We start from the raw sequence: 22,086 nt of genomic DNA, 5'->3' as shown, positions 1-22,086 counted from the left end.
AACTATATCCTGGTACCTAAGTTCTGGATCCTATGTTCTGGTCCCTTAATCCTGTATTCTAGTTGGTTACCTGAGGTGCCTGAAACCAGGGAAGGAGGGCAGCATGGTGTAGCAGACTGCTTCAGCTGTAATTAGAGTACGCAACTTGTGTATACGTAGGTGTGTGTTCCTGGTACACTTACTGGTACAGAAGTTGCGAACCATTGGCAATAAAAGTTGTGAACAGTCCAGTAAACTGGTTGAAGAGTTGTAAGGTGTCGTCACCCGGACTCTTCCTTGAGTCCTGGTTAGTCGGGACTAATGCCCTCTAGAACCTGGGCCCTTGTCTTTAGATCTTTGCACCTAGGTCCTCTGGGCCCTAGGTCCTGGCTAGCTATTGGTTACCTGCTGCAGCAGGTGCCTGAGGCCGGGGTTGGAGGGCAGCATGGGCCGCAGCAGGCGCGGCTGGTGCTGTGCGCCGCCGCGTAACTGCTGCTGTAGCTGCTGCTGCAGTTGATGCTTACGTTGCTCCTGCAAACGGTAAGTTAGAATGAGATTTAAGGCCATGATTTCCCAAATTGTTGATATTTGACTGATTTTGTTTGCAGATAGCTTCTAAATGAAAAGATATTTTAGCAAACAAAAAATTGTACGAGTAAGTTAATGTCTTTAACTAGGGCGACAACTTTTCCAAAACACGATATTGCATAGTTTGTCCGATAAAAAAAAATCCCAAAGAAGTACGTCGACGGCTTTTTTGTTTTACTCTCATATATTCATTTTTAACATTTTACACTTAAAATATATACTAATAGATAGGACTTTGTATTTTCTAGGTCGACAACTTTTCAAACTTTTGTTATTGCGTCTTATTTAGTTACTATGTTGAAAAAATGTGAAAAAAACGGCCATGACGGCTTGGACAATCTTAATCAGTCGCGCGGTGGCGCTTACGGAGGACGGACGCGTGTCAGTTATGTTGTTTGGCATTGCAGAGTAACCAATAAAAGTAAATAAAATAATATAAATAAATAAAAAATATAAATAAAATGATATAAATAAATAAAATATTATAAATACTTAAATTAATATTAGACAACATCTCATATATTACTACAACCCAAAATAAGTAGCTAACGCATTTGTGTTATGGAAATCGGGAACGACGAACCACAACACACCCAAACCAGAGACAATGTGAAAAGATCGTTTTCTATATTGTCCCGGCCGGAAATCGAGCCCGGGACCTCAGGATTGGCCCGGCACACCTTGAAAACCGGTGTGTGCGCCTCTCCGCCACGGAGGTCGTCAAAAATGTTACCTAAATGTAAAATAAAATAAAATACTAAAACTTCATTTTCTCAATATTCCCATATAAGAGAGAAAAAAAAATGCACGGAAATTCATTGGATATTAGTATGTATCGTCTGTGATAGGTTTCGTTTGTGTCCGCTACTTTTCGAAAAGTGGGGCAAAAAGTTCCCAATGTCATTTAATCTTCATCTTCAAAGGCTCTGAGACGTGGTCGCTTACTATGGGCCTCATAAGAAGGCTCAAGGTCACCCAAAGGGCGATGGAGCGGGCTATGCTCGGAGTTTCCCTGCGTGATCGAATCAGAAATGAGGAGATCCGCAGGAGAACCAAAGTAACCGACATAGCTCGCAGAATTGCTAAAATCAAGTGGCAGTGGGCGGGGCACATAGCTCGTGGAGACGATGGCCGTTGGGGCAGGAAAGATCTCGAGTGGCGACCACGGGCTGGAAGACGTAGCGTGGGCAGGCCTCCTACTAGGTGGACCGACGATCTGGTAAAGGTCGCGGGAAGATCCTGGATGCGGGCAGCGCAGGACCGTTCATTGCGGAAAACCTTGGGGGAGGCCTTTGTCCAGCAGTGGACGTCCATTTGGCTGAAAAGAAAGAAAGAAGAATCTTCAAAGGCTCAGGGCGCCTGTTGCATTAAGTGGGAGCTGGGTACGCGATAGAACAGCCAAGATAACCCTTTCGCGTAAATGCGCAGTGGCAGGGTTAAGAACAGAACAAGTGATTCTGGCGGTTATAAACATAACATGAGAAGATAATTAAGAGAAAAACACAATTAAAAATAAAAAAAAACCTTTCAATAGTCAGAGACAGACAGACAGCTTTAGTATGTATGACAAGCATTGGGAGAGTACTGATGATGGTCGAATAAGATCTTTATGGCTGGCGAAACCATCGGCAACAGGAGTAGACTATATCCATCTGGATTTGGACCATTCCCACACTTACCACGGATGTCGTAAGAAGCAACTTGGAGAGAAATATGCGAACATGTAGTGGGTATAGATCGTGTCATCCACGAAGACGCGCCCCACCAATTTTTGGTCGATGGAAGCGCGGAGTACGGGGAGTTTGTTCCGAGCAATCCGAGCGTCATTATTGTAGTGTGCGTGTGCATGGATAATTTAGCGTGTACCGATAACACTCAATCATAAGCGGAAGAATGGTGGGGCGCGTCTTCGTGGATGAAACGATCTATAGAGAGTTGTCGTGCTGCAGTGGAGACTGTGGGCGTCTTCAGTTTTCTCGCGCTTCTAATTCGATGGCGCCTAACGACCTGGTGATAATGACGTAACAATACGTCACCAGCTCACCTCCAGCTGCTTGTAGTGCTGCTCCTGCTGCTGGGCCGCGTGCAGGTGCTGCATGATGTCCATCTGCGACTTGAACTGCTGCTGGTGCGCCGCCTCCAAGCTCTGCTGGAGGTGCTGGATCACCTCCAGCTGCATACACAGCCTTGGGAGTGGCGAGTGGAGGCCTAATTGGAGACTGAATGATCTGATGATGATCTAATGAGATCTTCATGGCTGGTGAGACCATCAGCAACAGGAGTAGACTATGTCCATCTGGATTTGGACCATACCCACACGTAAAGTCCGGTCGCCGAGCAGATCGAATTTCGTCCAATGACCCCAAGCTACACGACCGAATAATTATAATTGCTGTCATGCTCGCACACTTACTTCGGTCGCCCGTCGCACAGTCGCGACAGCAATATAATTACGCGCGAGCGATAAGGATGGGTAGCTTGGGGTCATTGGACGAAATTCTATCTGCTCGGCGACCGAACTTTAGTAGATGTCGTAAGAAGCGACTTGGGGAGAAATATGCGAACATCAAGTGGATAGAGAGTTTTCCTCCTGGAGTGGAGAGGAAACTGGGCGTCTTCAGCTTTCTCGTACTTCGAATTTGAAGGCGCAACGACCTGGTGATAATGACGTAACAATGTTTCATCGACGACATCGTAAAGGTAGCAGGGAAGCGCTGGACGCAGGCCTCCCCCAATGCTTTCCACATTGATCGATTGGTAGCGACCAATCGAGCAACGTGGAAAGCATTGGGGGAGGCCTATGTTCAGCAGTGGACGTCCTGTGGCTGAAATGATGATGATGATGATGAATGTTTCACCAGCTCACCTCCAGCTGCTTGTAGTGCTGCTCCTGCTGCTGGGCCGCGTGCAGGTGCTGCATGATGTCCATCTGCGACTTGAACTGCTGCTGGTGCGCCGCCTCCAAGCTCTGCTGGAGGTGCTGGATCACCTCCAGCTGCATACACAGCCTTGGGAGTGGCGAGTGGAGGCCTAATTGGAGACTGAATTATCTGATGATGATCGGATAAGATCTTCATGGCTGGCGAGACCATCAGCAACAGGAGTAGACTATGTCCATCTGGATTTGGACCATACCTACAAGTAAAGTCCGGTCGCCGAGCAGATAGAATTTCGTTCAATGACCCCAAGCTGTGCTAACGCTCGCGAGTAAGCTGTCGTGCTCGCACACTCACTGCGGGCGCCAGTCGCACAATCGCGACAGCAATATAATTACGCGCGAGCGATAAGGATGGGTAGCTTGGGGTCATTGGACGAAATTCTATCTGCTCAGCGACCGGACTTTAGTAGATGTCGTAAGAAGAGACTTGGGGAGAAATATGCGAACATCAAGTGGGTAGAGAGTGGGCCTCCTGCAGAGACTATGGGCGTCTTCAGCTTTCTCGCGCTTCGAATTTGAAGGCGCCCTTAACGACCTGGTGATAGTGATGTAACAATATTCTACCAGCTCACCTCCAGCTGCTTGTAGTGCTGCTCCTGCTGCTGGGCCGCGTGCAGGTGCTGCATGATGTCCATCTGCGACTTGAACTGCTGCTGGTGCGCCGCCTCCAAGCTCTGCTGGAGGTGCTGGATCACCTCCAGCTGCATACACAGCCTTGGGAGTGGCGAGTGGAGGCCTAATTGGAGACTGAATGATCTGATGATGATCGGATAAGATCTTCAAGGCTGGTGAGACCATCAACAACAGGAGAAGACTATGTCCATCTGGATTTGGACCATACCCACACGTAAAGTCCGGTCGCGGAGCAGATAGAATTTCGTTCAATGACCCCAAGCTACCCGTCCTTATCGCTCGCGAGTAAGCTGTCGTGTTCGCACACTCACTGCAGTCGCCCGTCGCAGAGTCGCGACAGCAATATAATTAAACGCGAGCGACAAGGATGGGTAGCTTGGGGTCATTGGACGAAATTCTATCTGCCCGGCGACTGAACTTTAGGAGATGTCGTAAGACGCAACTTGGGAAGAAATATGCGAACATCAAGTGGGTAGAGAGTGGACCTCTTGCAGAGACTATGGGCGTCTTTAGCTTTCTCGCGCTTCTAATTCGATGGCGCAACGACCTGGTGATAATGACGTAACAATACGTCACCAGCTCACCTCCAGCTGCTTGTAGTGCTGCTCCTGCTGCTGGGCCGCGTGCAGGTGCTGCATGATGTCCATCTGCGACTTGAACTGCTGCTGGTGCGCCGCCTCCAAGCTCTGCTGGAGGTGCTGGGTCACCTCCAGCTGCATACACAGCCTTGGGAGTGGCGAGTGCAGGTCTAATTGGAGACTGAATGATCTGATGATCATCTAATGAGGTCTTCATGGCTGGCGAAACTATCGGCAACAGGAGTAGACTATGTCCGTCTGGAATGGACCATTCCCACACTTACCACGGATGTCGTAAGAAGCAACTTGGGGAAAGATATGTGAACATCAAGTGGGTATAGATCGTTTCATCCACGAAGACGCGCCCCACCAATTTTTGGTCGAGGGAAGCGCGGGGTGCGGGGAGTATGATCCGAGCAATCCGAGCGTCATTATTGTAGTGTGCGTGTGAACTCATGTGTAATTTAGCGTGTACCGATAACACTCGAACATTAGCGGAAAAATGGTGGGGCGCGTCTTCGTGGATGAAACGATCTATAGAGAGCTGTCCTGCTGCAGTGGAGACTATGGGCGACTTCAGCTTTCTCGCGCTTCTAATTTGAAGGCGCAACGACCTGGTGATAATGACGTAACAATGTTTCATCGACGACATCGTAAAGGCAGCAGGGAAGCGCTGGACGCAGGCCGCTACCAATCGATCAACGTGGAAAGCATTGGGGGAGGCCTATGTTCAGCAGTAGACGTCCTATGGCTGAAATTATGATGATGATGATGATGAATGTTTCACCAGCTCACCTCCAGCTGCTTGTAGTGCTGCTCCTGCTGCTGGGCCGCGTGCAGGTGCTGCATGATGTCCATCTGCGACTTGAACTGCTGCTGGTGAGCCGCCTCCAAGCTCTGCTGAAGGTGCTGGGTCACCTCCAGCTGCATACACAGCCTTGGGAGTGGCTAGTGGAGGCCTAATGTAGTGGAGACTGAATGATCTGATGATGATCTAATGAGATCTTCATGGCTGGTGAGACCATCAGCAACAGGAGTAGACTATATCCATCTGGATTTGGACCATACCCACACGTAAAGTTCGGTCGCCGAGCAGATCGAATTTCGTCCAATGACCCCAAGCTACACGACCGAATAATTATAATTGCTGTCATGCTCGCACACTTACTGCGGTCGCCCGTCGCAAAGTCGCGACAGCAATATAATTAAACGCGAGCGATAAGGATGGGTAGCTTGGGGTCATTGGACGAAATTCTATCTGCTCGGCGACCGAACTTTAGGAGATGTCGTAAGACGCAACTTGGGAAGAAATATGCGAACATCAAGTGGATAGAGAGTTTTCCTCCTGGAGTGGAGAGGAAACTATGGGCGTCTTCAGCTTTATCGCGCTTCTAATTCGAAGGCGCAACGACCTGGTGATAATGACGTAACAATGTTTCATCGACGACATCGTAAAGGTAGCAGGGAAGCGCTGGACGCAGGCCGCTACCAATCGATCAACGTGGAAAGAATTGGGGGAGGCCTATGTTCAGCAGTGGACGTCCTATGGCTGAAATTATGATGATGATGAAGAATGTTTCACCAGCTCACCTCCAGCTGCTTGTAGTGCTGCTCCTGCTGCTGGGCCGCGTGCAGGTGCTGCATGATGTCCATCTGCGACTTGAACTGCTGCTGGTGCGCCGCCTCCAAGCTCTGCTGGAGGTGCTGGGTCACCTCCAGCTGCATACACAGCCTTGGGAGTGGCGAGTGCAGGTCTAATTGGAGACTGAATGATCTGATGATGATCTAATGAGATCTTCATGGCTGGTGAGACCATCAGCAATAGGAGTAGACTATGTCCATCTGGATTTGGACCATACCCACACGTAAAGTACGGTCGCCGAGCAGATAGAATTTCGTCCAATGACCCCAAGCTACCCGACCGAGTAATTATATTGCTGTCATGCTCGCAGACTCACTGCGGCCGCCTGTCGCACAGTCGCGACAGCAATATAATTAAACGCGAGCGATAAGGATGGGTAGCTTGGGGTCATTGGACGAAATTCTATCTGCTCAGCGACCGGACTTTAGTAGATGTCGTAAGACGCAACTTGGGGAGAAATATGCGAACATCAAGTGGGTAGAGAGTGGACCTAGNCTATGTCCATCTGGATTTGGACCATACCCACACGTAAAGTCCGGTCGCCGAGCAGATAGAATTTCGTCCAACAATGACCCCAAGCTACCCGACCGAGTAATTATATTGCTGTCATGCCCGCACGCTCACTGCGGTCGCCCGTCGCACAGTCGCGACAGCAATATAATTACGCGCGAGCGATAAGGATGGGTAGCTTGGGGTCATTGGACGAAATTCTATCTGCTCGGCGACCGAACTTTAGTAGATGTCGTAAGAAGCGACTTGGGGAGAAATATGCGAACATCAAGTGGATAGAGAGTTTTCCTCCTGGAGTGGAGAGGAGACTATGGGCGTCTTCAGCTTTCTCACGCTTCTAATTTGAAGGCGCAATGACCTGGTGATAATGACGTAACAATGTTTCATCGACGACATCGTAAAGGTAGCAGGGAAGCGCTGGACGCAGGCCGCTACCAATCGATCAACGTGGAAAGCATTGGGGGAGGCCTATGTTCAGCAGTGGACGTCCTATCGCTGAAATGATGATGATGATGATGAATGCTTCACCAGCTCACCTCCAGCTGCTTGTAGTGCTGCTCCTGCTGCTGGGCCGCGTGCAGGTGCTGCATGATGTCCATCTGCGACTTGAACTGCTGCTGGTGCGCCGCCTCCAAGCTCTGCTGGAGGTGCTGTATCTTCTCCAGGTTCTGCTGGCGAGCCGCGTCCAGCCCGTCCAACTGGGCCACCGGCCTCGGGCCCTTGCCGGCAACTTGTTGCACTTGGCCGCCCATTCCTCCTCCTATCATCATGCCCTGAGGAGGTTAAATAGTTTGAAGGTATGCGATCGGGTTGGATGTGAAAATGAGGCAGTGCCTCAGCAGTGCGTAGAAAAGATCTAAGTCGCTAAAGGTCATTTAAGAAAATTCCAACAAAATATTAGTGGCACATGCGTTACCTTCGGATATAGTTCTTGCAAATCACGAAGGCGAGTGAGCTTTACTTGTGTGTGTACGTGTCCATGCACATAACGATAGTGTAATGTCTATCGAAACTTTTGAGAAACGAACAGTAGCGAGCCACCACACATGTAAAGCTCACTCGCCATCGTGAATTCTTGAGTGGCAGTACTTCCCAATGCGATGTTACACATGTCATGTGCAGAACCTAAATTTTGGGCTTTAACAGCAGCCTCGTACGCATCTACTGCCTCGTTTTTTACCTAGGATTTCGCGAATTTTCTGCAGCTTCGTTAGCAATTAAATGCGGTTACCTGCAGCTTTGTATTACTAACGACTTCGGGCGTTACCTGCAGCAACCACAGTTACCTACAGTCTTGTGAGTTACCTACGACTTCGCGTGTTACGTGCAGCTTTGTGTGTCACCTACGACTTTACGCATTATTTGCAGTTTTATAAGTTACCTACGACTCCACGTGTTACCCGCAACATTGTGTCACCTACAACTTCCGTGTGTTACCGACGACTTTGCGTGTTACATACAGCCCCGTTAATATCTGCGACTTCGCGCGTTACCTATAGCCTTGTACATTACCTCCGGACTCATGTTTTACCTGCGGCCTTGTGTGTTACATCAGACTTCGTGTGTTACCCACGATTTCGCGCGTTACCTGCTGGTGCTGCGGGTGCTGATGCTGCGTGCTCATGCCCTGCGCCGGCAGCTGCTGCAGCGGCGCCATGCTGCCGCCCGCCATGGAGCCGTTATACCTGCGGCCTCGTGTGTTACATCAGACCTCGTGTGTTACATCAGACTTCGTGTTACCTGCTGGTGCTGCGGGTGCTGATGCTGCGTGCTCATGCCCTGCGCCGGCAGCTGCTGCAGCGGCGCCATGCTGCCGCCCGCCATGGAGCCGTTATACCTGCGGCCTCGTGTGTTACATCAGACCTCGTGTGTTACATCAGACTTCGTGTTACCTGCTGGTGCTGCGGGTGCTGATGCTGCGTGCTCATGCCCTGCGCCGGCAGCTGCTGCAGCGGCGCCATGCTGCCGCCCGCCATGGAGCCGTTATACCTGCGGCCTCGTGTGTTACATCAGACCTCGTGTGTTACATCAGACTTCGTGTTACCTGCTGGTGCTGCGGGTGCTGATGCTGCGTGCTCATGCCCTGCGCCGGCAGCTGCTGCAGCGGCGCCATGCTGCCGCCCGCCATGGAGCCGTTATACCTGCGGCCTCGTGTGTTACATCAGACCTCGTGTGTTACATCAGACTTCGTGTTACCTGCTGGTGCTGCGGGTGCTGATGCTGCGTGCTCATGCCCTGCGCCGGCAGCTGCTGCAGCGGCGCCATGCTGCCGCCCGCCATGGAGCCGTTATACCTGCGGCCTCGTGTGTTACATCAGACCTCGTGTGTTACATCAGACTTCGTGTTACCTGCTGGTGCTGCGGGTGCTGATGCTGCGTGCTCATGCCCTGCGCCGGCAGCTGCTGCAGCGGCGCCATGCTGCCGCCCGCCATGGAGCCGTTATACCTGCGGCCTCGTGTGTTACATCAGACCTCGTGTGTTACATCAGACTTCGTGTTACCTGCTGGTGCTGCGGGTGCTGATGCTGCGTGCTCATGCCCTGCGCCGGCAGCTGCTGCAGCGGCGCCATGCTGCCGCCCGCCATGGAGCCGTTATACCTGCGGCCTCGTGTGTTACATCAGACCTCGTGTGTTACATCAGACTTCGTGTTACCTGCTGGTGCTGCGGGTGCTGATGCTGCGTGCTCATGCCCTGCGCCGGCAGCTGCTGCAGCGGCGCCATGCTGCCGCCCGCCATGGAGCCGGCCGGCATACCGCCGCCGGGCATCGCACCTGTACAAGAGAATGGAATAGAATTCGTTCGTTTCAGCCAAAAGACGTCCACTGCTGGACAAAGGCCTCCCCCAAGGATTTCCACAAAGACCGATCCTGCGCCGCTCGCATCCAGGCACCTCCCGCGACCTTCACCAGATCGTCGGTCCACTTAGTGGGAGGCCTGCCCGCGCTACGTCTTCCGGCTCGTGGTCGCCACTCAAGAACTTTCCTGCCCCAGCGGCCATCAGCTCTTCGAGCTATGTGCCCCGCCCACTGCCACTTTATTTTAGCGATTCTACGGGCTATGTCTGTCACGAATAGAATAAAAACGTTTATTTGCCTGCCACATTAAAATAAATACACAGTAAATGTTACAGAATTAGTCATAATTATAATATGGTCAGAGTCAACATTACAGAATCAGTCAAAAATACATTTAGTCAGAAATAGGGCATCTGCAAAATCACCTAAGCAACGTTGCAACAGCAAAAAGGTCCTTGCATCATCTTGTGTCAATCAGAAATAGAAGATCCACAGGACAAAGTTAATGACATAGCCTGCAAACTTGCCCAACTTAAGTGACTGTGGGCGGGGCATATACAGCTCGTACTAGGTAATGGTTAGAATGAGAAAGAAAAGTGAAATGTCTTAAGTAGAGACCACAAACTGGAAGACGCAATATCGGTGGAACGATGATCTAGCGAAGCACTTAAATGAGGGAAGCGCAGGACCATCATCGTCATCATTTCAGCTAAAGGGCGTCCACTGCTGAACATAGGCCTCCCCCAATGATTTCCACATCGCCCGGTTGGTAGCGGCCTACATCCAGCGATTCCCTACTACCTTTATGAGGTCTTTGGTCCACCTTGTGGACAAAAGTGTTAGTGAAATCTGAATACAGAAATACAGGTAGGGGAGAAAATTAATAAAAAATTCGTTCGTTCGTTTCTTTCAGCCGCAAGACGTCCACTGTTGGACAAAGGCCTCCTCCAAACGAGGATCGATGCGAGCGGCGCAGGATCGGTCTTCGTGGAAATAAGAAAGTATTCATGATATTTTGAAAATTCAGTTAATAAAAGGCTGAAAAATTAAAAGGTATTAAACTCACCGGCCATCGTAGAGGTGGGCATGTTCGAAGGCATGCCTCCTGACCCACTCGCAGCCGCAGGTAGCTGTTTGTTTATGATCTGTGTTATCTTCTGCTGCTGTATTACCTGGACAAATACACATTATGATCATATTTCACTGATTTTGAACACGACGAAACAAGTTTTATACAGGGTGCTACTTTGCATTCTTGCCATATTTACAGAGGTAACTTTACAAAACCCCATTTTTATACTTTCCACAATATTATTCCATAGCCCCGATTAAAACGTTCCAATTTCAACATCAACAATAATAATATAATTTACCGATCCATTCCATTCCCATGCCCCTCGTAACATATTACTGGCACTGAATACAAAACAGTAAAAAAATTATGCCCTAAAATTTTGTTTTTTAAGAATATTTTATTTTATCGACAATCTGTTAAACACCACTTATTATCATAACGCATGCACATCACTTGTTGGCGATGGCGATGGAGACTTACTGCAAAAGTAAATTTACCAAAAACTTAGTGTGCTTTTCTTTATGGGAGTCTCTTGTTTATCTAAAAAGCTTTCCGCCCGCGTGGAATTTTGTCTGTCACAGAAAAACTTTATCGCGCGCGTCCCTGTTTCAAAAACCGGGATAAAAACTATCCTATGTTCTTTCCCGGGACTCAAACTATCTCTATGCCAAATTTCATCAAAATCGGTTGCGAGGTTTAAGCGGGAAAGCGTAACAGACAGACAGACAGACAGACAGACAGAGTTACTTTCGCATTTATAATATTAGTTGGGATAATAGATATTGATCCCCACTTTTATCTCTGTGAATATGGCAAGGATGCAAAGTAACACCGTGTGCAATTAGGGTTACCGTATTTGTGTTCACTATTTGGCGCCAATGACGTGACATGACTTTACTTGACAGTGGCGCCATCGTAATGAGTGCAAATGTTATACTCTTTCTACCATCAGTTGGCGCCTCTGTCTTAGCAGCTACGAGTCTAGCTTCGAGCAACTGGACTTAACAGAGGCGTCAACTGATGCGTGTTAAATCCTTAGCTGACATCGTCAACTGGCCTTGGCATAGCTGGGCAACATTATTATGTGTGTATAAGGGCCCTTTCTATTGCGACTTTTTGCAGTGATAAAATCGCGATTCAGTCGCGATATAGCATCGATACAGTTGCAAAACATCTCCCTTTATACACACGCGTTATTAAAAGCACAATACAATCGCGATGCAATTTCGCGACTGTCAAACGAGCGTTTGTATATCGCTGCAAAAAGTCACCGCGACAAACTCCTAGTAAATAGTATATTACCTTCCTAAGTCTGTCCACGAACGTGGCCTGGTTATTGGGGATGAAGCCCAGGTACACCTTCTTGTCGGGCGTGTATAGCAGGATCAGCACTTTGATGTCGCACTGCGGTGGTGACGACATCAGCGAAAAGTGCACACAGCCCGCCTGGAACGAAATGACATAGATTAGTAGACAGAACACACTTTACCGTATACCAAACAAGGCAAGAAAATAAAAATAAAAAAGAAATACAAAATATACGGCATAATTTTGACGGTCTTATCATTAAAACGTGCTTAGGATTTAGTGAACATTCCTAAAGAATTGCGAAAGTTGAAATCTGATTTTGTGAAATACATTATCGAGTTAAAAACTGTATTGGGCCCTCATTTTTCACATAAAGGGTTGAGTTAGGCCCACCTGTACCTCTGATAAACTATCAACACTACAGAATAAAAATGTATGCCCAATGCGAAAGTAATGCATAACGCTTGTGAAAACAAGATAGGTACTATGGGAATGTATGGGAATCTATGGGAATGTCGACCAAATCCAAAGCTTCTGGTTAGTTAGAGAGGTTCGCGCTCCTGCAATTGGGACTAAATGACCTGATCATCATTGTAACACCTTGTATTATAACCCCTCTCTCAAGTCGCGCTCCTGCAATGAAGACTGAAAGATCTGATGAAGTAGATGATGGTGGATACTCACAAACCCGTTGACCATGACCTTGGTGAGCGCGTTCAGCGCCTCGCTTGCAGAGGATCACACTCCTGCAATGAAGACTAAGACCCTAAGGTGAAACGCAACTGCAACGAAACTGCAACTGCTAGTTACTTTTGAGTTGCATCTAAATTTCTGCCATAGCGTCCGTTGAGAGACCACACATGACGCGACCAGTTTGAAACTTCCAGTTTCAGTTTCATTCATCAGAAAGTTGCAGTTTCGTTGCAGTTGCGTTTCACCGTCTGTTCTGGGCCTAAGTGACCGGACGATGATGGTGGATACTCACAAACCCGTTGACCATGACCTTGGTGAGCGCGTCCAGCGCCTCGCTCGGCTGCAGGTGGAACAGCACGGACTTGCTGTCCTTGAGGTACTGGCCGCCGATGTTGCTGATCAGCTGCTTGGGCGTCAGCTGTCAGCTTCATAAAGGCACGACGATGGTCTACCCTTTCCGCATGGTGCTGCCAGAGTAGGATAGAACCACTCCTAATCTTCACGTGGATGTTTTAAGAGACACTAAGGGATAAATATGCGGACATCACGCCACCCCAATTTATCTAGTCAGCGTGGGAAGTAGACCAAATCCTCCATTAGCTTCTGGTAAATTAGAGAGGCTCGCACTCCTGTAATTGGGACTAAATGACCTGATGAAATGACTACTAAGTAGTACTAGTATATCCTGTATTTGCTCCTAGTAAATTAAAGAGACTTGTTTTCCTGCTGTAGAGACTAGATGACCTTATGATGTTGCTGATTCCTTGTATTATACACTTTCTCTAAGGTGTGCTCTTACTACAGAACTATATGACCTAAAGCACCTTTAACACCTTTTATTTATGCACCCTCTCTCAAGTCGCGTTCCTGCAATGAAGACTGAAAGATCTGATGAAGTAGATGATGGTGGATACTCACAAACCCGTTGACCATGACCTTGGTGAGCGCGTCCAGCGCCTCGCTCGGCTGCAGGTGGAACAGCACGGACTTGCTGTCCTTGAGGTACTGGCCGCCGATGTTGCTGATCAGCTGCTTGGGCATCAGCTGCATCAGCAGCTTGTTGGGCCATGTGTCCACCTTCAGTTCCGGCTCCACTTCTTTGGAGCCCGCCGACACCTGCATTCAATTTCAAATTAAATATTCTTATCGTGGCATATTGATTAATAAGGACGAAAAAGACTAACCTCTTACCTACGGGAGGCACCTATAGTTGCCAAGTCAAAAGTCACTTCTCAATACGGGTGGCATCTATTGTAATTTTGGCAAAGCCAATACTAAATCACGGTTTACGAAAAAAAAAAACAATAAAATTGCAAATTAAGTGTAAAATGCGCTTGTAATTATGAACCTACATTAGTTGCAGAATATAATATTCCAAATTTCAATACCGTAAGTCTCATAAATTTTAAAATATCTTGATGTTAAGTGGAGCAAACAATTTTATAGGTTAAAATACCCCGTATTGAGAGGCGACTTTGGTTTCCAAGGGCCCGTAGGTAAAGGGCTAAGGGACTGCGCACATTATCGGGCCGGCACGGTAGGAGATCCATAGGCATTCCTATATGCGCTCGCACACCTATGCCAATTTTGCCGCGGCATCCTTATGCATGTCTAGACATCCCGAAGGAACCTTAGGCATTCCAAAATTTATAAAGCATTCGCTCGTGCGGTTATGGTCAACAACGTACATGTCAAAATGTTTAGTATACCGACGCATTCCACCGACGCTTCACGAAGGCTGCCGACCCACGGCGAACGTGGGAGATGTTACCCGATCAGCGCGCATTGCGGCAAACACATTTTTGTTAACAAAACAGGCCACGCCCACATTTGATTAGATGTTTCGTAAATGTTACAAAACAAAACAGGGTCGCAGGTCGCGAGAGACCCGGCATAAGCTATTGTATGAATCCATAGAAATTGTAGTCTTCTGCTAGTCACCGGGCGCCTTGCCTTTCTCCATCCACTCCAGCACCCTGGGGCGCCGAGCCGGGGACTTAACGGGCTCGAGCCGGGAACGTAACGAGCCCGGGCCGGGGACGAGCACTGACCTGGCACGGCAGATGGCGCGTGGTCTTCTGTTGGTCGCCGGGCGCCTTGTCCTTCTCCATCCACTCCACACGCTGCGGCGCCGGGCTGGGGACGTGGCGGGGCCGAGTCGAGGACGTGACGGGGCCGAGCCGGGGACGTGACGGGGAAGAGCACTGACCTGGCACGGCAGATGGCGCGTGGTCTTCTGCTGGTCGCCGGGCGCCTTGCCCTTCTCCATCCACTCCAGCACGCCGCTCCAGACGAAACTGCGCTGCGGCGTCGGCGCCGGTGACGTGGACGGGCCCGGGCTTAGGATGCCCATGCGACTACCCATGGCACCCTGCGGCAGAAAATAAAAATTAAAACAACCCTTTTTATGGCGAAATCGGATAAAAAAACTGACAGCATAAACTGAAGTTAGGGGACTAACGAATTATGCTCGTCAGAACGAGCTTCTGTAGCTAAAATTCACTAAGCAGTTTAGGCTACAGAGCCTGCCAAAGAAATATACATAATAACGAAGACGAAGAGGTGCCCTAGTTACTTGCCTGCTATGGCGGCAGCGGCTGGTACAACGGTTGAGCGAGCTTTATTGTTATCGTGTGACTTGATAGTGTCACACGTCTGCCATTTGCGCTACACGATTGCCGTTTGCGCTAATCATTGGCTAGTTACCTGCTGCAACGAAAGCTGCGGGTACAATATCTGGGCGAGAAAAACCGCTATTGCCGCTACACGGCTGCCATTGCACTACTAGTGCGCAGAGTTTTTGATGTATATCAGCTGTAATAGTTTCAAGACGCTATACGCTGCTATAAGCGCTATAAAAGGAAGGAACTACAAAACTGTTATTAGCCCTACAAGACTACTAGTAGATACTCACCTGCTATGTGGCTGCGTGAGGAGCGCGGTTGATGGCGCTATAAAATCGCTATTTACGCTACTAATTACTTACCTGCTGTGGCGGGGGCGGCGGGTAGGACGGCTGTGCGAGCTGCGTGAGTAGCGCCGAGTTGTTGGTGTATATGGGCTGGCGCGCGGGCGCTATAAGACTGCTGATGGCGCTACACGGCTGCTGTTGACGCTACACGGTTGTCGTGCGAGCGGCACGAGGGTTAGTTCTCACCTGCTGTGGCGGGGGCGGCGGGTAGGACGGCTGTGCGAGCTGCGTGAGTAGCGCCGAGTTGTTGGTGTATATGGGCTGGCGCGCGGGCGCGGGCCAGTTGGGCGCGCGAGGGGCGCCGCGGGGGAATAGCGGCGCGGGGGGGCGCACCACTTGGGTGCCGGTCCTGCCTTGCCTGTTATGGAGATGTTAAGTTTATTAAAATGAGTGCCGGCCCTGCCTTGCCTGTGTAGAGGTCATTCATCATTCATTCATCAACAGCCCTTTACAGTCCACTGCTGGACTATGAGCCTCCTCCACTATAGTGGAGGGTTTTGCCATAATCACCACGCTTGGCAGGCGGGTTGGAGATCGCAGTTTAAAAGATTGATGTTTTTCAGAGAGCGCTGCTGCCCATACTGGAGGTCATAAGTTTATTAAAATACAGAAAAAACGCCTTTCCAAGCAGTCTGACTGGCCTGGCGCACCGCAAGGATTCCGGCCCAGCCTTGCCTAATATAATTATTATTGAATAAATAAAAAAATAAGATAAAAACAAGCCTTAGGCTTGATTTCCTCCTACGCTGACGTCGGTCGCGTACATCGGTCGAGCGTACGAATAAACACAATGTTCTATGAAGCACCGCACTGCAACGCAGTCGTCAGCGGCAGATGATTACATAGCTTGCTAGTGTTCACAAATGCAGACAGTCAAAAGGAGGCATCAATGACTAATTTTTTTGTTGGTAATAGGTATTTGATGCCTCCGACTACCCAATCCTAATAATCCCCCTGTATAGTCAGGCCTATCGCATCGGCACAGTACCGATCACTGACGTATGTTAACGAAACGGTGCTTGACTTTGCGACAAGCTGTAAATACTTGGTTATGCTGTAAAAAATATTAGCTAAGCTGTATGAATCATTACTCACAGGTCCACATCCCCCTGTATAGTCAGCCCTATCGCATCGGCACAGTGCCGATCTCTGACGTATGTTAACGAAACGGTGCTCGACTCTGAGACAAGCTGTAAATATTTGGTTATGCTGTAAAAAATATTAGCTAAGCTGTATGAATCATTACTCACAGGTCCACATCCCCCTGTATAGTCAGCCCTATCGCATCGGCACAGTGCCGATCTCTGACGTATGTTAACGAAACGGTGCTCGACTCTGAGACAAGCTGTAAATACTTGGTTATGCTGTAAAAAATATTAGCTAAGCTGTATGAAACATTACTCACGGGTACACATCCCCCTGTATAGTCAGCCCTATCGCATCGGCACAGTGCCGATCACTGACGTATGTTAACGAAACGGTGCTGGACTCTGTAAATATTTGGTTAAGCTGTAAAAATTAAAGCTAAGCTGCATGAATCATTACTCACGGGTACACATCCCCCTGTATGTCTGGCACGGGCGGCGGCGCAGGGCTTGGCGGTCGTTCCTTCAAACTGTATCCGCGAAGCAGGACTAGGTGGCGCGGGTCCTGCCCCCAAGCACATAAAACATTTCAAATATGTCTAAAGCCCGGTCGCCGAGCACGTAGAATTTCGTCCAATGACCCCAAGCTATCCATCCTTAACGCTCGCGCGTAATTATGTTGCTGTCGCGCTCGCACACTAACTGCGGCCGGCCGTCGCACAGTCGCGACAGCAATATAATTACACGCGAGCGATAAGGATGGGCTTGGGGTCATTGGACGAAATTCTACGTGGAAATCTTACAAAAAGGTTCATTAAATTCTAACGCTCGTATTCACAAACATTACTCTGAGGTCTCACAGTGCGCGTGGACGCACAGGGTGATTCATGAACCAATCACAGAGCTCTATTCAACGCTATGCGTTCGATTTGCTGCTTCACTTAAGCAAGCATCGTTTGTGAATACGGGCGAAAGTTCTGTCATATGATTAAGTAACAGTAGTCCCAATGGCCTACCTTAGCATAGTTCCTTTGTTGCGCCGCTAATAGTTCTCCCCCGGCTAACTCGTATAGCGCCGTCAGTGCTGTGATGCGCTTGGACGCCGCTATCGATAAGTGTACGCCGCGTTCAGCTAACAGACGCGCGGCTTGCTCGACTGTGGCTGGCGCCCCTAAAGAAATAATTGAGGGTTGTCATTTATTTATTTGTTTTTAGACTATTGCACACACATAAAAATGATAAGTACAAAAAGGCGAGCTTAATGCCATTAGGTTACGATAAAGAATAGCGTCGTTAGTGCTGTGATGCGCTTGGACGCTGCTATCGATAGGTGTACGCCGCGTTCAGCTAACAGACGCGCGGCTTGCTCGACTGTGGCTGGCGCCCCTGGAGAAATATACGTCATTAAGTTACGACAAGCGAAAACGTATAGCGCTGTAGTGCTGTGATACGCTTGGACGCCGCTATTGATAAGTGTACGCCGCGTTCGGCTAACAGACGAGTCGCTTGCTCGAATAATTGGGGATTGTCATTACGGTTACGATATAAAATAGCGCTGCTAGTGCTGTGAGTTATAACGTCAGTAGGTTACGACAAACAATATCGAATAGCGTCGTTCTTGCTGTGATGTGCTTGGACGCTATCGAGACCAGATGAAGCGCGTCTGGATTGGAGACGTTAAAAATTACCGTAATCGGGGCTCTGTCCTATCGCATCGGCACAGTGCAGATCACTGACGTATGTAAACGAATCGGTGCTCGACTCTGAGACAAGCTAAATTACACGATATTGTTGATGACAATGGCAGACATATTTTGAAAACCAGTTCGAAGAAAACTTTCTGTACGTAGTACATATTATTAAGGACGTCGCCCGGAAAGGGATCGTAATCATATCAACTCAAGGCGGTCAGTATTCTTTGTATGAAACTCCATATTGCAACGCACACTTATCCGCACTGTAACGTAAACGACTCGCCTCGCAACTGTAAGGCCTCAGCCTCGAATTTAGCTGGCAGCGGCGCGGGATCGGGGCGGGCAACGCAGATCCGTTCTCGAAACAAGCAGGCAGCTCGCGCGGCGCTTTAGCGGCGAAGTGTTGTGTTCGGGGTTGTGTTGTCGAGATATTTGTTTTTATTCGCAAACGAAATGTCTGAACAACCGCGACAATTTTATTTCGATTCAGCTGCCCGCTCGTTGCCCGCTCCCGCGCCGCTGTTTTCGAGAACCGGTCTATTTGATTTTACGCATAAGATCCTGCCGCTCCCGCGCCGCTACCGCCGCCGCCCCGCTGCCCGCTAAATTCGAGGCTGAGGCCTAAGCGCGCGAAAGGCGATCACAGGTAGCGAAAGGCAATACTGTGTTGATCTCTTTCAAAGTTGATAAGTCTGCTATGAGCTTCTGTGCTATTTTCCACCAACCTGGAGGCACCAGCCCGCCGGCATACGCCGAGTACGGCGGCGAGCAACACAGCAGCAGGATGTGCAGAGGGATGTCGGTGCGGCCGAGCTAGTCCAAGCACGCCAGCGCCGTCAATAGGGCACATGGCCCGCAATTAGAACTTTATTCTCTACACAATAAGAACTATTTTCAGACCTGTTCATCTCCCAGATTGGGCACCGAAAACAAAACGTGGGCGGCGTACGCACCGCGTATAATCCACAAGGAATGCTTCCAATTAGAACTTTATTCTCTACACAATAAGAACTATTTTCAGACCTGTTCATCTCCCAGAGTGAGCACCGAAAACAAAACGTGGGCGGCGTACGCACCGCGTATAATCCACAAGGAATTCTTGAGCGAGTAATGAGTGACGTACGCTTACGTATTCTACATTTATTTAATTGTAAAAAAAAATTCGCTATGGAAAGAAAAACAAAATACGCGTGTTATGCGCTAGATGACGATACAGTAGCCTCTTGTAGCAGTCAGCCCTATCGCATCGGCACAGCGCCGATCACTGACGTATGTAAACGAAACGGTGTTCGAATCTGAGACAAGCTACATTACACCATATTGTTGACGACATTTTTTTAAATACCTTCGAGAAGAAAACTTTCTGCACGTAGTACGTATTCCGTGCTATCGATTCTCTACATGGTCTGCAATTCGAACTGTATTCTCTACACGATAAGAACTAAAGCCCGGTCTCTGAGCACGTAGAATTTTGTCCAATGACCCCAAGCTACCCATCCTTATCGCTCGCGCTTAATTATGTTGCTGTTGCGCTTGCACACTCACTACGGGCACCGCACAGTCGCGACAGCAATATAATTACGCGCGAGCGATAAGGATGGGTAGCTTGGGGTCAATGGACAAAATTCTACGTGCTCAGCGACCAGACTATAGTTTCCACGAACCTGGAGGCACCAGCCCGCCGGCATACGCCGAGTACGGCGGCGAGCAACACAGCAGCAGGATGTGCAGAGGGATGTCGGTGCGACCGAGCTCGTCCAAGCACGCCAGAGCCGTTGACAGAGCCTCTGTCACACACGCTCGATTTTCAGCGTGTCCCGTAATGAACCTACGATTACAGAAATAATTGTTAGGTCAAGTCATTAACATACAGGACGATTTGAATTCAGGGGTTATAGCGCAGGTCATTTGCAACATTTCTGTATATGGACACCAAAATGAGATAACAAGAAAAGACAATATATTAAAACTAGATACATTTCAAATTTTATGCCTTTTTTTGGCAGTGAAATATAACTGTAGTTTAACTAAATTCATGTTTACAATTCAGAATCTACAATACATTTACTATTCTTTAATTAGCAACATAATTCACTCACTCGATGTTATCTACACATTGTAAAACTTCTTGGGGGCATGTGAACGGTCCAAACGTGTCAACCGGAAGGCCGGGGTGGCAATCTGCTGACTTGTATGTCACTACAGCGTACATGGAACCACTGCCACCGCCTTCCTCTAGCGCACCTCCATGGAAATATCTGGAAAAATTATATAATAAATGATAACAATTTAAAAGTTCTTACTCTTGTAAAAGATACTTTTTTAGTTTGTTCTTGGGCGTATAGGTTGGTGGAGAAGAATGTCATATGGAATCAGGTCTATATTTTTGTGACTTTGCAAAATATAAATAAAGAGCTTTATTTTATTTATTTATTTATATCAAGGAAACAAACAATTTTGATATACAGACAAATAATCACACAAAAAATAGGACAGAAATCAGGAAAGTATTTTATTTTCATTAGAGCCCCTATGGCTGTGTGTGCGTACATATTATGTTATCAGGATTGAATACCACCACAAGAATCACAAATATGTATACTCATAACTAACAATAAAATTAAGTATAAAAATCAGTTATGAATTGAATCATTCTTATGATCAATTAATGGCTTATGTGGTTAGATACTGCATCTAACCACGTTATCAAGTGAATACTAATGTTGTAACAGTTATAGAGATGAACTCATAATTAATTGACCAAAAAACCCATTATGTAATGTAAAGGCTTCTATCTATATATATAAAAGAAAGTCGTGTTAGTTACTCCACTTATAACTCAAGAACGTCTGAACCGATTTAGCTGAAAATTGTCAGGGAGGTAGTTTAGAGCCCGGAGAAGGACATAGGATACTTTTTATCCCGTTCGAAATAAAAAAAGTCTGCTTATTTATTTCCATTAAGGCGGAACAAAGAAGTCTGCTTATTTATTTCCATTAAGGCGGAACAAAGTTCGCCGGGTCAGCTAGTTTTCTACTAAAANAACTCAAGAACGTCTGAACCGATTTAGCTGAAAATTGTCAGGGAGGTAGTATAGAGCCCGGAGAAGGACATAGGATACTTTTTATCCCGTTCGAAATAAAAAAAGTCTGCTTATTTATTTCCATTAAGGCGGAACAAAGAAGTCTGCTTATTTATTTCCATTAAGGCGGAACAAAGTTCGCCGGGTCAGCTAGTTTTCTACTAAAAGCCTGTATTGAAAGGAGATCTCTTTGACCAACTTATTGAAAACATGTAGTGTATTAACAACTGATTTAGATGATTTCAAACAAGGAAAGTAAGCAGATAAATTAGTTATTTATGTGTAGCCAGCACTTACTGATACCATGACAAAATATTTATTTAGTAGTGTGTCTAATAGTATACATAGAAGTGTATGTGTGTATTATTAAGCTCAAAATATACAGATCAATATTATTTAGAGGTAGGTAGGAGGTGAATGGTAATCAAGTACCTAGTTTTGTTGGTGTTATAGAAATAAATATTTTACATCATTACAGCATAATAAAAGTGGATACTATTTAAAGGTTAAAAATG

General features: G+C 47.8%; 1 protein-coding gene across 2 annotated transcripts in view; it reads right to left on the bottom strand.

Moving 5' to 3' along the window:
* LOC114357231 (mediator of RNA polymerase II transcription subunit 25) overlaps window positions 1-22,086 on the bottom strand; it is a 29,107-nt gene that overhangs the window by 6,729 nt on the left and 292 nt on the right. Inside the window, exons 2-13 of one of the 2 annotated variants that reach the window (XM_028310752.1) lie at window positions 20,589-20,747; window positions 20,154-20,317; window positions 17,812-17,966; window positions 17,260-17,360; window positions 15,897-16,068; window positions 14,949-15,110; window positions 13,658-13,855; window positions 12,041-12,184; window positions 10,730-10,835; window positions 9,521-9,639; window positions 7,405-7,641; window positions 385-510 (exon numbers count right to left, since the gene is read on the bottom strand). In XM_028310752.1, coding sequence (XP_028166553.1) covers window positions 385-510; window positions 7,405-7,641; window positions 9,521-9,639; window positions 10,730-10,835; window positions 12,041-12,184; window positions 13,658-13,855; window positions 14,949-15,110; window positions 15,897-16,068; window positions 17,260-17,360; window positions 17,812-17,966; window positions 20,154-20,317; window positions 20,589-20,747 — 1,843 coding nt within the window. Of the gene's footprint in view, window positions 1-384; window positions 511-7,377; window positions 7,642-9,520; window positions 9,640-10,729; window positions 10,836-12,040; window positions 12,185-13,657; window positions 13,856-14,948; window positions 15,111-15,725; window positions 15,796-15,896; window positions 16,069-17,259; window positions 17,361-17,811; window positions 17,967-20,153; window positions 20,318-20,588; window positions 20,748-22,086 lie in introns of those variants that run through there. The other variant, XM_028310751.1, reaches the window with a different exon arrangement.

Source organism: Ostrinia furnacalis, unplaced genomic scaffold (genome assembly GCF_004193835.3).
Source record: "Ostrinia furnacalis isolate ACB-3 unplaced genomic scaffold, ASM419383v2 OfSCF3085, whole genome shotgun sequence".
Classification (NCBI taxonomy): domain Eukaryota; kingdom Metazoa; phylum Arthropoda; class Insecta; order Lepidoptera; family Crambidae; genus Ostrinia; species Ostrinia furnacalis.
Note: the sequence above shows the minus strand (reverse complement) of the source record. Positions and strands in the feature narration are given on the sequence as shown.